This window comes from Paroedura picta, chromosome 1 (assembly GCF_049243985.1).
Source record: "Paroedura picta isolate Pp20150507F chromosome 1, Ppicta_v3.0, whole genome shotgun sequence".
Lineage (NCBI taxonomy): Eukaryota > Metazoa > Chordata > Lepidosauria > Squamata > Gekkonidae > Paroedura > Paroedura picta.
The window spans coordinates 43579225-43595648 of record NC_135369.1 but is presented as its reverse complement, the minus strand read 5'-3'; the positions used below and the strand labels follow the sequence as shown (position 1 = coordinate 43595648).

General features: G+C 44.1%; 1 protein-coding gene across 1 annotated transcript in view; it reads right to left on the bottom strand.

Annotated features, from left to right (window-relative positions):
• The window catches only part of MRPS5 (mitochondrial ribosomal protein S5), a 55196-nt gene extending 40389 nt beyond the window's left edge, over positions 1 to 14807 (bottom strand). The window contains exons 1-3 of the mRNA XM_077335861.1: positions 14552 to 14807; positions 5989 to 6126; positions 2426 to 2551 (exon numbers count right to left, since the gene is read on the bottom strand). Coding sequence (XP_077191976.1) covers positions 2426 to 2551; positions 5989 to 6126; positions 14552 to 14615 — 328 coding nt within the window. The 5' untranslated portion in view covers positions 14616 to 14807. The remainder of the gene's footprint in view (positions 1 to 2425; positions 2552 to 5988; positions 6127 to 14551) is intronic.
• Between the last annotated feature and the right edge of the window lie 1617 nt (positions 14808 to 16424).

The following is a 16424-nucleotide window of genomic DNA, read 5'->3' as shown; positions in this document are numbered from 1 at the left end:
CACCCCCCGCAGTAAAAAACTTCTTACTGCGGGGGGGGGGGGGGAGAGGGAATCATGGCCGTGCCCGCGCATTGCGCATGCGCGACCCGGCCGCACATGCGCAATGCGCGGGCGCTCCCACGCATGCGCGGGAAGTTGCCCTGCCAGTCCCCAGCCTCAAAAAGGTTGGGGACCACTGCCCTAAAGCATCCAGGATAAGTATTTGTATATGGCCCCCACACCTGCCACTGAGAGGGAGCTCACCACCTTCTTGGGCAGCTGATTCCACTGCTGAACTACTCTGTCAAAATTTTGTTTCTTGATATCTAGCTGATACCATTCTAGACGTAGTTCAAACCCATTACTGCTAATGTATCTAGGACATTGTTGGAATAGATTGTTATAATCCTACAATGATATAACCATATCAACTTTTTGAAGCCCTGTGGTGCCCAAGGGGAACATGTCAAAGTGTCAAAGTGTTTAGGCACATCTAGAGATGGCCGTAGCCAAGGGATAGTGTCTGGGTGGCAGGTTAACATGGATAGAGAGGTTGTCGAGAGGCATTTAGCTGCACTGGATGAGTCCAAATCCCCTGGTCTGGATGAAATGCACCCGAGAGTACTCAAAGAACTTTCCAGAGAACTTGCACAGCCCTTGTCCATCATCTTCAGAACCTCTTTAAGGACTGGAGATGTCCCGGAGGACTGGAAGAGAGCAAACATTATTCCGATCTTCAAAAAAGGGAGGAAGGATGACCCGGGAAACTACAGACCAGTGAGTCTGACCTCTGTTGTGGGGAAGATAATGGAGCAGATATTAAAGGGAGCGATCTGCAAAGATCTTGGGGGACAATTTGGTGATCCAAGGAAGTCAGCATGGATTTGTCTCCAACAGGTCCTGCCAGACCAACCTAGTTTCCTTTTTTGACCAAGTAATAGGTTTGCTGGATCGGGGAAATTCGGTTGATGTCATTTACTTGGATTTTAGTAAAGCTTTTGACAAGGTTCCCCATGATGTTCTGATGGATAAGTTGAAGGACTGCAATCTGGATTTTCAGATAGTTAGGTGGATAGGGAATTGGTTAGAGAACCGCACTCAAAGAGTTGTTGTCAATGGTGTTTCATCAGACTGGAGAGAGGTGAGTAGCGGGGTACCTAAGGGCTCGGTGCTCAGCCCGGTACTTTTTAACATATTTATTAATGATCTAGATGAGGGGGTGGAGGGACTACTCATCAAGTTTGCAGATGACACCAAATTGGGAGGACTGGCAAATACTCCGGAAGATAGAGACAGAGTTCAACGAGATCTGAACACAATGGAAAAATGGGCAAATGAGAACAAGATGCAATTTAATAAAGATAAGTGTAAAGTTCTGCATCTGGGTCAGAAAAATGAAAAGCATGCCTACTGGATGGGAGATACGGTTCTAGGTAACACTGTGTGTGAACGAGACCTTGGGGTACTTGTGGATTGTAAACTAAACATGAGCAGGCAGTGTGATGCAGCGGTAAAAAAGGCAAATGCCATTTAGGGCTGTATCAACAGAGGCATCACATCAAAATCACAAGATGTGATAGTCCCATTGTATACGGCACTGGTCAGACCACACCTGGAGTACTGTGTGCAGTTCTGGAGGCCTCTTCAAGAAGGATGTAGATAAAATTGAAAGGGTACAGAGGAGAGCGACGAAGATGATCTGGGGCCAAGGGACCAAGCCCTATGAAGATAGGTTGAGGGACTTGGGAATGTTCAGCCTGGAGAAAAGGAGGTTGAGAGGGGACATGATAGCCCTCTTTAAGTATTTGAAAGGTTGTCACTTGGAGGAGGGCAGGATGCTGTTTCTGTTGGCTGCAGAGGAGAGGAGACGCAGTAATGGGTTTAAACTTGAAGTACAATGATATAGGCTAGATATCAGGAAAAAAAATTTCACAGTCAGAGTAGTTCAGCAGTGGAATAGGCTGCCTAAGGAGGTGGTGAGCTCCCCCTCACTGGCAGTCTTCAAACAAAGGTTGGATACACACTTTTCCTGGATGCTTCAGGATGCTTAGGGCTAATCCTGCGTTGAGCAGGGGGTTGGACTAGATGGCCTGTATGGCCCCTTCCAACTCTATGATTCTATGATTCTATGTCATGATTTATAGGAAAAAAAACATGATTCATTAAAGTGCTCTAGAAACTGCCATTTCAATTCCCACACTATCTGTAAAGTGGGAAGTAAGGGAGCAGAAGCACCAGAAAGCCTCTGAGGCTGGCTCTCCTAAAGTTGGTTCATGACTTCTAGATGGAGCCAGACAATACAAGATAGCATTTGTGTTTGTAACAAATAGACGTAAGCATGATTTAATTTGCTTTTAAAGTTAGTAAGCAAGACTGTTAGCAGTAAGTCACTATAAATTATACAAAAAAAGCAATTCCAGAAATTTCTCCAACTTCATTCCTTTACCTTCACCAATGATCTGGCCTCTGTTAAGATCCTTTTTGAGCTTTTTCTTGGTCCTCTTCCCTCTGCCTTTCCTTCCACCTGTACCACTCTCTGCCAAAACTCCTTTCCAGAGTTCGTCAGCTGTCACTGCAATAAAACAGATTTCATGCATAATTCAACCTGAATGATAATACAACAGTTCAAGGGGGGGGGGAGGAGGAATAACATGTTCAGATGTCATTTAATTTAAGGTTTGTCAAACAACTGTGTCTCGAGAAGGTGTCAAAGTGTCATCAAGGCAAGTTTGGATTTCATTTGTTTTGCATTGACGATGTTTGCAGGATCCAAACTAGGCTCACCAGCCTGATCTATCCACAAGGCCCTTGATCTATAGCAGGGGTAGTCAAACTGCGGCCATCCAGATGTCCATGGACTACAATTCCCCTGACCCCTTGCCAGCGGTCGCTGGCAGGGACTCATGGGAACTGTAGTCCATGGACATCTGGGGGGCCACAGTTTGACTACCCCTGATCTATAGCATAGTGCATGTGTGAGTAAGAACATGCACACAGCACAATCAATCCCTTTTGCAATAACTCGAAGCAGTAATCATTATCCTCACTTGCAAAATGCCTAGTAAATACGTTCAAAACAGTGGTTCTCCAGATGTCCATGGACTTCAATTACCATGAGCCCCTGCCAGCACTGGCAGGAACTCATAGTAATTGTAGTCCATGGACATCTGGAGAACCACCGTATGGCCAGCCTGGAGGTATGGCAACATGGTCAGAAAAATGGAGTGCAGCGGAGAGGTTGAGCACCAGCTCCCCTTGTGCAGCAGTTCTAATCCGCTTTTCTCTTTTTTTGTCCTTACTCCCTTCTTGTCCCGTGGGATCCTCACCTTGGCTGCTGGACTGCAGCCCTTGTGTGTTAAGGAAGCAGTTGCACAGGTTCTTCTGGCTGGCCTTTGTATTAATTCTTGCCTCTCTCTTGCTGGGCCTGTTTAAGCATGCTGATCTTGTTCTCTTCTCTACTGTGAAGCCACGAGGCATTACTTCTGTACAGCCCAGGCAAGTCTGATCCCATCAGAACTTCGAAGATAAGCAGGGTCAGCCTCGACTAGCACTTCACTGGGGAACCTTCAAAGAATACCAGGGTCCCTATACTGGGGCAGACAAAGGCAAGCCACCTCCGAACATCTCTTGCCTGGCAGCTAGACAGTCTTAGGATCTCCAGACCATATCACAGATGTGCCATACGATAAAGAAATAATTCCTTCCAATTGCCTTTTCTGCAGACCAAAGGCATTTCTGAACTGAAATGCACAGGTACATTTGGCAGCTATGTCTACATCAAGGTGACATTAAAAAGAAAAAGACTGCTCCAATGGCACCTGTGTATTTCTGGCTTCCACGTGGCTTTCTTCAAGTAATTGTGGCAAAAAATGAATCTTGTGAATAGGCCCAGAGATTTCCTTTAGCTGCTCAAACTGTCATTTCTCAGCTTCCTGTACAGCCCCAGGAACAGATTTCTTGTTCCCTTCTCCATCATCATGCATCCCTCCAGGTACTCTAATTTTCCTCTCATCTCCCCTGGCATTTCTTATTCGGCTTCCTTCCATTGTTTCTCATCAGCTACAGAAATCATTGTGCCTAAAAAAGCAGCAGTCTCTCTCCTCCTATAGTGAAGACGGACCATGAGAGAATCAATTCACAGGCTGCAGTGACAATACTGCTAAGTGCTATTGCCAGTCTCCTACAGCCCTTCATACAGAAGCAGTACACAGCCAGCACCAAAGAGAATCGATCGCTCCATCTGTTTCCCCAAAATCAGAGCTCTTAACTAGCTACAGACACAGCAGAGAGCTCTTAGGTTTTTTTTTTTATAGCAGTGAAACCAACACAACCATGAGGCATTATTACTCCTGATGTTCATACAAGTTTTGTACACTTTTTATTTATTGTGTAACTAAGATGGACAGTTTGATCTCAAACCATTTAAACGTAGCTTACATTCCAAAAAGTGCAACAAGAAACGCACTAACATTTCAGGGATCAGGGATTTTAAAATGGGTGGTGCAATCCCCCTACCCCCAGCTCCCAGGCCTCAAAACATATGGAGCCCCCCTCATCATTCCTCGGCAGAGTTCTGTAATCCAACCAGTGCAAACAGAGTGGCAGTGACAGTTCTGTACAGGTTTTTTATTTATTGAGCACATGTAGCTGCCTTTACTGAATAAGAACACTAATGTACCAAGGTACTATCTACCATGGCTCTTCAGGGTCTCATAGAGAGATATTTCCTATTACCTTCTACCCAATTGGACCTGAGATCTTCTGCATGTGGTACAGCTACTCTTGGCTAATATTTACATGTAGGCCTCACCATTCTTCCATTACAGAACTCTGTGGCATACCCAAGACATCTCTAGTTCAAGCAACGACCAGATCCAGACCAGCTCTGGCAGACCAGCCGCACTTACACATTGTTAACTATTTCCAAAAGCTTTGGAACTTAATTAACTCCATTACTGATATCCCATCTTTAACCATTAGCACCTTTAATATTTGAGAAAAGGAATTAAGTGTGGAGCACTGAACAGGATGGTGTCTGGGACACGTCCGGTGTCTGGACACTGCTTCCGGCTGAGCGGTTCTACGCAACCACCCCCAGCAGCCAGCTGCGAGGCGCACTCGCAATCTCACAGCCAGACGCTCCCCAGCCGTGGAGGACGGTGGACCAGCGATGCCCTGACCAGGCTGCAGCTCCAGACACCTGCCAGCCCACGTGCTGCAGGCAGGTAGGCAGCGGAGGCTGGCGGTCCCAGCAAAGCCCGCCAGCCCAGACGCCTATCCCCAACCTTGCCCATGCCACCAGCTCCGCAGGCAGGTAGGTTTTGGCGGCTGACAGTCCCACTCCGCCTTGCCCAGCCATCCAGGAGACTGGGACCGCCATGGCCAGCAAAACCCGGCACTCCACCCACCCGCCTCGTCAATGCCGACACTGCCTCATCCAGGTAGGGTGACACCGCGGCCGCTGTGCCCTCCCCCCCACTAGCGCCCATTGCATCCCTGCATGCAACATGCTATCTTGCTAGTACTTGCAATAAAATATTTGCAACATCCATTAAAACCATTATTAACCTATAAAATTAGTAGCATCGACGTGTAATCCTGAGTACAGCTTTACTCTTCTAAACTTAGAAGGGTGTAACGAAGCCTAGGACCACTATAGAAATCAGCAGCATAAAAACAGTCGTTAGCAGGAGAAACCAAATCCTTTTTAGTAGCACAGTACATAAAAACATAATCAACATAAAAATGAGCATGAGGAACAACAGAATCATGGAAACAAAATAAAAATAAGGTGTGGAATAATAATATTTCAATAGCAATATCAAGTGTAAATGCTAAGCTAGTAACAGCCAAAAGATATAAATCAGAACAGTTGTAAAATATCCAAAACATCCACAGCAACAGTTACACATGTTCAAGACTGCTACATATTAAGGGGGTACTGGAGTGCAATTTAAGACAGGGAAGGCTGTTAGCAATGAGCTGGTGTTTATTGTTAGGAAAACTCACGTTTGTTGAAAAAGCTGCTTTGCCTGCGCTGTTCCACTGTCACATCACGAGGTGTAGAAATACAGCAATGTGCCTGCAAAGCACATGCCAATGTAGAATACTGGCCCCGGATCCCAGGCCCTGGGCTCAAGATATAGCCTGCAGGTAAGGACACAGCATTACCATCACACCGCAGTTATCAAGGGTTGAAAGAAATTTACACTAGAGTTATTTACCCAGCAAAATTGAAACCAAATTTGGAAGGATGGAATTATAAATTGGTTGTGTATGTAATAATGGCAAAATTAATGTCGTAGTTGAAAATTAGATCACTTTCAAACTTTAAGGAGAAATGGAAAGTTTACTAGGAAAGCAGGAGATAAATATATAATGAGAAGTGATTTAAAACAGCATATAATTATACTGGAGGATCATTGTCCATGGGGTCGCGATGGGTCGGACACGACTTCGCACATAACAACAACAACAACATAATTATACAATAAGCGTAGCATTTGTTAAAATAGAATTAGAATAAAATCGGAACATAAATGTATGAGAATTTGAATATTATCTGACTTTTGCCACTTCAATGTGAAATAGCTAATTGATTTTTTTATTTTAATGGATTTTGATATGTTGTCAGTCATAGTTAATATTGTTGGCAGAGTTTAAATATGTAAAAGTGAGAGGTGCCAGCTGCTTGAAGAATAAATAGCTTTAAAGAGAATGGAAACAACTTTGTAATGAGAGAAGATAGTCTTAGCAGTCCAACTGTTGTTCTTCAGCTGAAAGCAAACAGGGAGGAAGTGGGGTCAAAGGAGCAGGAAGTCTCCAATGGAGCCAATCAGGACACAGGAGCAAATTATTTGAAATATACCCAGATGTTCCTGAGCTAAATAAATGAATAAAAACAAATCACGTACACTATAGATCCTGTATATTCTAACAAATAACAAGATATATGTAGTAATGAAAATTATGACAATAATAATACAGCGGCAAAATACTGTTTATAATAACTGACTCAAGGATCACTGTAAAGATTATGAGGAGGCGGATGATGTCGGGGAGAATCTTTTGTTAATACATTGTTTAATATATTATGTAGTGCAAAGTACATTTTGAATAATTATATGATTGGTTTTGTATAATCTCCTTTTCTAAATCTGCTGCTTCATTCATTGGGGACAGATGGACACAATTAAGTTTTGATCAATTAAAAGATCAAATCATTTAATCAGAATTACTCAACTACATACTGAAGACCTAACAATAAATTTTCCCTGTATTGTGTAAGACATTCAGAGCCAGAAAGGCACAATGTATCTGCATGTTAAGCCTCTCTAAATTTATAAATTATTAAAAGGGCCAGGGACTGCGTTTGGAGTTTGCAGTGATTAATCCATTTTATTGGTCTCCAAAGAGCATGCTTCTCCCATCCCCTTAACGTTGTGCTTGCTGCCATTGTTCTCCTGCAGAACAGGAGCTTACCTTAAGAATGCAAAACTATTGCTACAGGAGCTGCAAACTTATGTCTTATTCATGCTATTGCTAATGATGATGATGATTACCTGTCGCCCCACCCCCACCCCCACTTCCACTCAAGTGAAAAAGCAGCTTGAGAAAGGGAGGGCAGGCAGAGCAGAAAAAATGACAAATTCTCCAGTTCCTTCGCTTCAACTGTATAATATTTGCTGGCGTATAAGATGACTGGGTGTATAAGACGCCCCCCCAACATTTCCACTCAAAATACAGTACTATGGGCCACTGTGGGCAACTATGTCTATCCCAACTGAAGTGCACCCAGCGTATAAGACGACCCCCCCCCCCACTTGGAGGCATGTTTTTCAGGGGGGGAAAGTAGTCTTATACGCCAGCAAATACTGTACTTTGGCCCTCAGAAAATGCAGAAACTATAAGTATACATCCTCCAGTTCCCAAATCACTTTGTTTATTATGAAATTTATAGACCGCTCCTATTGGACCTGCCATCTCGGGGTGATTTACAATATTTAATACATTGAGATTAAAATCATTAAAACAGTTAAGATCCTCCCAACAACTGGTGACATACCTATACTGTTCTTCTCGTTAGGCAGCAGGCGGAAAGAGCCATTGCAGCGTGGGAGGCCCTTGATGTTGGTATACTCGCTGGTCTGAACTGGCCTGAACCATAAGTCTGGCGGAAGAGCTCCATCTTGCAGGCCCTATGGAACTGTGCTAGTTTCATTGGGGCCCTAATGTTCTTGGCAAGCTCATTCCACCAGGCAGGGTCCAGGACTGAGAAAGCCCTGTCCCTGTCGAGGCCAGTTGGACTTCTTTAGGGTCAGGGATTACCAGGCGATTTGCAGTTGCTGAACATAGTGCCCTCCAGAGGACATATTCAGATATTAAGTCTTCTATTTCTGAGAACCGCAGCAGGAGCTAAATGAGAATAGATTTGCCCTTCTCCAAGTGGGGCCTGGCATCTCCTGGAATTCCAAGTGATCTCCTGTCTCCCAAGGTCAGTTCCCTTGGGAGAAAATTGCTGCTTTGGATGGTAGATTCTATGGCATTATACCCTTCCAAATCCCTTCTCTCCCCAAAATCTTCCCAAGCTCTACCTTGCCTTTTTGTAAACAAGAGGGCTATTGATACAGTAATTATTTTAATGAACCTTCATATACTGTTCTTAAACCCCTTTTATTCCTGTTAAAGGTTTCTGCACTAACCTACAGCTGATGCAAACAAAAGAAACTGAAGGCTCTGCCAAGTTGGTCGCTCTCCTGGAAGATAAGGTAGCTGCTCAAAATCCTGTACTCATTTTCTTGAGTAGCACCCTTCTGTATGGATGCCAGGATACAGAAATAGTAGTGCTGGGAAACTGTCCTCCCTTCTTGAAGGTGGAAGCAAGGCAAGAAGGAGGCAAACCAAGTTTTGCAGGGGGGAAAAAAAAGATTTGCCATGTATCTGATAGGTTATTGCTCAAACAGTTGATCATGACATCTGAATGGAGTCTCATGCACTATACCCCGTTCAGCATCACTGAATCGGGGGGGGGGGGGAACAAATAGTTCAGGTCTTTGTTGTCAGGGCACTTTGTGAGACATGAAAAACTCCAGTTTTTAAACCATCTTTTAAAACTTCTCTTTTAAAAATGTATTCAGTTTTGCTCATAGCACAAGTTGCATTTTCCCAAGCATCAGTGACAGAGGGAATCAGAAATTACAAGGTTAGAGAGAGAAATTGTTACTTGGCAGAGAAAAAATTATGTCAAGAGTTATTGTTCACCAGAGAGAAGAAGCTGGTTTCAGAACAAAGTTCAATAGCAGAACAGCACAGAGATAATGGCACTCCAAAACTGTTCAATATCTTGATTGATTTCAATTTGATGAAAATGGACAAAGACGTAGAAAGAGAATTAGAGGCAGAAATAGCTGCCAGATGATGGACACAAACCTTACCAATACTAGTGATTCTAAACTAATTTCAGGGCCATTCACGCAACCAGCATACAAAAACCACCATTTTGAGTCCTAACTGTGGGTGTCAATCAGAATATATAATTATGTCAATTCAATTCAAGACCACTTTCATATGACCATAACCTGCTAGGAGTACCCTTTTAAGATCTCTCAAGGCAGTACATAGTCTAATCAATGAAAGTTATACATAAAAGCCATTTTTGAAAGTATAATTCTCTTTTACAGTGACATACTAGGAACAAAAGATGCCTTAAAAACCCTTAACTCACAGTCTCCAACTTGAACTGGTTCTTACAAGGTAATGCTCTATACATTTATAGTTGATTAAAGTTTGCAAATGAAGACTTCACACCTGGGATACACTTGAGGATCTCTTTGTGACAAAAGAGTGTGTGTGTGTTGCATAGTACAAACTCTAATAAGGGATGACAGGTCACATGGCCAGTGGTTTTACTACTGCTGGTTATTCTTGCGTTAGAGAACACCTTTGGCCCATGCTTTGGAACACTATGAAGTATCTGTGGAGCTGGCAAATTTGAATGACTGACAATACCCCTTTCCTTGTAGGGAGCAGAGTTCTCATGATGGGAAACAAAAAGAAATACTACATATTATATGCTGCAGAACTGCCATCTGTTTCAACTCTACAAAAACCTGTGTAGGAGGCCTTAAATGTTTCTTCTGCACAACAACCCTGTCCAACCTCCAAAGCAGCCCTTTCTGCCTGGGGAGCTGATCTTTATAGTCTGGTGATGAGCTGTAATTCCAGGAGCTCTCCACGCCCCACTTGGAGGTTGGCTACCTCTAGATTAGAAATATTCCTGGAGGTTTGGAGGAGGGACTTAAAATGGTACAATGCTTGAGAGTCTACCCTCCAAAGTAGCCAGTTTTGCCTGCAGAGCTGATCATTACACTCTAGAGATGAGCAGCAATCTAAAGACGATGGTAGAGGCTTGCAGACTGTGTTTGGGGTGGAATGGTGTGGGTGTGTATTCCTTGAAGTTTGGAAGTGGGGCCTCAAAAGTGTATAATGCCTTCACAACTAATCAGCCACATAGCACGCCCTTACTTATTTCAGGTCAAGAAAACATAGCAGAGAGGAGGTAAGGTTGCCAGATTGATGTAAGAATGTTCTGGAATTCCACACTACCTAGGTATGCATAAACCTGACTAGGGTCAACAGAGAGACCTCCTCTTAGGGTTGCCAGCTTCCAAATGAGGTACTAAACCCACACCAAACCATAAGGTTGTGCCCATTGTATTACTGAATGCAACGGGCTTTATAGCATTACTATAGTAATGCTAAGAGCCTCTTGTGGCGCAGAGTGGTAAGCAGCAGAAATGCTGTCTGAAGCTGTCTGCCCATGAGGTTGGGCATTCAATCCCAGCAGCCAGCTCAAGGTTGACTCAGCTTTCCATCCTTCCGAGGTCGGTAAAATGAGTATCCAGCTTGCTGGGGGGTAAATGGTAATGACTGGGGAAGGTACTGGCAAGGCCACCCTGTATTGAGTCTGCCATGAAAACGCTGGAGGGCGTCACCCCATGGGTCAGACATGACTTGGTGCTTGCACAGGGGATACCTTTACCTTTACCTTATAGTAATGCTATAAAGTTCACCCTCCAAAGCAGCCATTTTCTCCAGGGGAACTGATCTCTTTCATCTGATGAACAATTGTACTTCTTGGTGATTTCCAGCTCCCAGCTGAAGGTTAGCAGCCCGTTTTTCTGCTTTGGAGGGTGAAGTCTATGACATTGCCTCCATGACCTACAAGCAGATCCTAAAACACTGCAACTATGGCTACAGAGGTATAATGAATAATCTCATGGCAGCTCAAACACGATGGGAAAGCAAATTCCCTCGCCCCTGCATCCTTATCTACTACCCTCCCACCAGAATTCTGTATGGAAATCCCTGGGCTGAAATAGCTGCAATGTTCTCAGAAAGTTAATGTACGCAGAAACCTGATTAAGTCAAAAGATTGCAGTTCTAAAAACATCAACTCCTATTAACTTTATCTTCTAGCAGAACAAACTCCTTCACCTTATGTTTTCCATATCTATTATCGGAAAAGAAACCAAGAGGCAAAATGTAAATTGTATTCTGAACAAAATGAATACATTATACAAGAACCCTGAAGGTATGTATGATCTGGTTAATCACAACTCCATATTTACTTCTGAGTAATGGATAAAGTTTTACGTCATCTCAGGGGCACAAACATTCAAAGGTCCCTGGCTTCAAAATAATGACAGCATCTTACAACATAATGAGAATTCTTTGTACAGAATCTTAGCCTAGGGGTATGTCTGACTCTGTCATAGCTCATTTCTTATAGTAAAGATAACCAACAGGCAATCTTTTCCTATGAGGTAAACTGGACGGGAATGTAAAATAGTATGATATAGGCCGATCTCAGAAGATAACATGGTCAGTATTTGAATGAGGGACCACTATATCCTCTGCAGAAGAAGGCAATAGCAAACCATCTTGCCTTCTCACTTGCTTTGAAAGCCTCTTGCTGGAGTCACTGTATGTCAGTTGTGACTTAATGGCATGGACATAAGGAGCAGAGCCACAGGAACCTAGCTTTAATATGCTTATGCTAGGGTTGCTAGCCAAAGCAAAGCAGCTGGACTGGCTTACTTATTATGTGACCCGCATAGTCCAGGCTAGCCTGCTTTCATCAGATCTTGGAAACTAAGCCAGGTCGGCCCTGGTCAGTATTTGGATGGAAGGCCATAATGGAATAAAGGTAAAGGTATCCCCTGTGCAAGCACAGAGTCATGTCTGACCCTTGGGGTGACGCCCTCCAGCGTTTTCATGGCAGACTCAGTACAGGGTGGCCTTGCCAGCGCCTTCCCCAGTCATAACCGTTTTACCCCCCAGCAGCAAGCTGGGTACTCATTTTACCGACCTCAGACGGATGGAAGGCTGAGTCAACCTTGAGCCGGCTGCTAAGATCGAACTCCCAACCTCATGGACAGACAGCTTCAGACGGCATTTCTGCCGCTTACCACTCTGTGCCACAAGAATAGCAGGGTCATTATGAGGAGGGAAACAATAGAAAACTACCTCTGAACATCCCTTGCCTTGAAAACATACAGATTCACTATACGTTGTCAGCAACTTGAAAGCACAAAGAAAAAAAAACACCTAATTCACAAATGATATTTATGTCATTTGCTATTGTTTCGTGCTGCATGCATGAATGCAGAAATAATTTCAAGTATGCTTGAACACTGCTCATCACCCATGCAGGAAAGAGAATTTTCAATTGCATCTCAACCTTTCTGAGTTTGCTGTGTCACCTGTCAACAGAGGATGATGGTTTTATCTCCACACTCACCATTCTTGCCATAGAATTGTGCTTATTTCGAGTACCCTGCCCTTTAAATATACATTTTAGCTTCACCTGCTATAAAGAAAGGTAACTGGAAAAGAATATTCTGTCTCAGATTTCTTTCACTGTGCCTGGAATACTCTCCGGTAAAACAAATTGTTAGGGGGGAAAAAGCCTTGTCAACTGCACTAATGGGGAAATCCTAATGGTCTGCCATTTTGTCTTAGGTAAAACAAACAGGATCAAAGGAAAGCCTCCTCAGTCTTCCAGCTGGTGGGAGGCTGGATTCTCCTGTACTAGTTAGAATTGCAAGGTAATAGTTAAAGGAGAATATCATAACTTTTGAACATTGGTACTACACACTTAAAACTTAAATGGTGAAGATTCCAAGATGGTTAAAAACATGTGTTCACTCATGCCAAAGGGAGGGAGAGTGGAAGCAAGTGTACTGCCCTCCCCAACCTTTTGTTTAGCCTGTGGACCAGCATAATAGCACATACTTTCATGCAGAAGGCTCTAGAGACAGTCTCTGACATTTTCTAGTTGAAGGGCCTCAAGTAACAGCTGTTGGGAGAGACCTTGCTCTTCCTCACACTGGGAACCATCATGAATCTGAGAAGGCAATAATTAGCCAGATGGACCATAGCTTTGATTTGGAATAATGCAGCTTCACAGGATCTTGCTTGTATGCAGCACAATTGAGGAACTGTTTTTTTATTATATGTCTCTATTATACTGAACACAAGATCAGACTGTGGTGGATATTCTAGGATAATGTTAGTTACGCACATAGCCAGGATAAATAAGCATTCCTGGTTGGCAAGTACTTGACAAAACCAGTAATTAAGCTTGTGTTAGATATGTGACATAAAAGTGACATGGGTGGAAGAATCTGTTGATCAAATTTATGTATAGAATTGCTCTTGATGATGTAACGACTTTATAAGCAATACCTATATAAAGATTTTGTATTTAAACCACAATTTCCTGAAAAGACCCAAAGAAATCCATGAGATTTACTTCCAAATAAGTATGCATGAGATTTAAAACAGTCAGTACTCCCATTATTTAATCAGAATATTGATAACCCCTCACACACCCCAGAACAGGGGTTTAGGTTCAGCCTGCGAGAAGGCAGAGTTTTCTTTTCGTTTCAGAGGCCAACATTTTACCCACTGACTTCTACTTCAGATGAGACACTGCAATTCTAAACACAGTTACTCAAAGCAATGTCCATTAAACTAGTTTAAACACAATAATAGCTTTGTTAGCCATATCACTATACCAAGATGCAGTTTATACACGCAGAAGAACCAAAAGACGGGTTCTCCTGAGATTGTAGTGGTGTAGTAAGTTGATATTTCCGGACAGAAAGCTACAAACAAACAAAAGAACCTCCTTGAATGAGAAAAAAGTACCGCGTCGAGGAGACTGAAAGCTGCATTAAAGCAAAACCAAAATCATCTTCTGCGGTTTGAAGGAGTACAATATTATTAACTGTTGCCTTGCAAATACAAATCTTATGCCCAAACTGAGGCTCCGGGGAACAGGAGAGCGGAGACGTTGAATACAGAAATCAACCCCCCGTTGAGGACGAAGCCACGAGGACGAAGCCACAGAGCCGGAGGGCAGGAGAGAGAGAGGGAGGGAGGGGGTGCAGTCGGCTCAACTTCGCTGATGGCGAGGGAATTTGCTCTGCTGCAATACAAGGCCGAACGATCCCTTCCCTCTCCACCCCCGCAGCGGCAAAGGCGGACAACAGCGAAGGGCCTTTACCTCTCCGCGCTGCTCTGAAGACTCCAGAACTACAGACTCTCCAGGCTGCCACGGCCGCCGCCATGTTTGCCGCTTTCCTTCCCGGACACCGTAGCTGCCGCAGGTGACTGTTTTGCGCCAGTCGGGATTTGCCCAAGCATGGCAATGGAAACCTCCCGTGACAGTTTCGCAGCGGTCAACGCTGAGATAGATGTGGGTGAAAGTTCATTATTTGCTATGACAGTTAACTCGCGCGTCAGGCAGTACTGTAGGCAGCCCTGCCTTCCGCTCTCCGCCAGGACCCAAATTCCGCTCAACAGAAATGGAGGCAATAAAGAGGCTGGAAGCCAAAGAATGTCGGTGGGCCGTCCTTATCGGCGCCGTGTCGCAATGCTGAGGCTTCTCCGTTGGGGTGTGATAGTAATAAGCGAGGAGCTGATGCACGCGATGCTCGCACGCTCAAGAAATCAGGGGAGAATAACGCTTAGACGGGGGGGGGGATTTCTCTTGCAATTCCTGTTTCCAAAGGTTAGACTATATGCTTTTATAATTAGATAATATAATATACACCAAAGCTGCACCCTCTATCAGAATCAGAGAGCAGTCCTAAACTGGTGTAAGCAGAGGTAAGTCATAGAACCATAGATTTGGAGTCAGATGACCAGATTGTCCCACTTTTGGAGGGACATCTGGGGGCTTTAAAAGGATACCACTTTAAATACCCCAGGAGTTAGATGGGAACTGAGTATTCAGAAAAGGGGAGATTGGATACCAGCCTTCAGAAAACCAGAAGATTATAAGGAAACTGAAAGGAGAATACTGTGGTGTTTGGGAAGACACAGATACAAAATCTGCTCACTATTAAGAAATTAAGGAAATAAGCTTCAATCATTCTCAATACCCTGAAATTTACGAACTAAAGACTGTACATTCCACCTGACTTTCCCCTGTGTGTTGAATAAGATCTTTGATTCTGTTTGACTTTTGCGATGTCTCAGCCATTTTGAAGGGGTTTCAGGAAAGAGGGGTCTACACCTTCCCACGATATTACAGGGCTGTGTTAAAAGCCAAATTGTCTTTCAGACACCAGGGGGGTGGGGGGTGGGGGGTGGGGGGTGGGGGGTGGATGGAGGGGAGAGCCAACTTTATTAATCTCAATAAAGAAACCATGTTGCTGGGTGGCTTGGTCAGTGAGGGAATGTTTTTTTTTAAGGAAATCTTCTGGGAGGAAGGTGGATGAAATTATCATAGATGGCTATTAGCAATGTACAATCTTAATAACTGGATAGTGGTTTTTTAAATTACTTTGTAAATGCTTTCTGGACAAATGCATTTTTAAACAATTTGACCCAGTATTAAAGACGGTTCATGCAATTGTTCAATTCCCAAATATGCATTGGGATGAAGATGCAGAGGAGCTGGTGCAGATGTTCTACCGACTGGAAGCATGTCTAACTGGCAAATTCAGACCCAATCATCCCTTCATTTTGCTGTACACATTGGTTGCACAGGACTTCTGTGCAGGCAGATGATATATATCCTTAACACTATTTTGCTCCCTTGTATATTTGGCAAACAGCCTCCTGTTTGTCCAGGTCCACCGTCCCTGATCAGAAGGCGCACAGCGGGCTGATTGGGCTGGCCCCAAAAGGGCCCGCCTCCAGACGTCATGTGGACGCCGCTCGCCAAGCCTCACTTCCAGACTGCCCCTGGACGGCGAGCATGGCAGGCTTGCACCCAGCTGGCAGCGTTCAAGCTGCCGAGGGGGGGGGGGGAGAGGGAAGCGTTTGAGCTGCTGGGGGAGAGGGGGATGTGTTCGAGTAGAGCGGGGGGGGGTAGGGGGGAAGAGACCTTGCAGCCTCTGCAAGGTGCTGGGTGTGCTTGCTGGGCCACA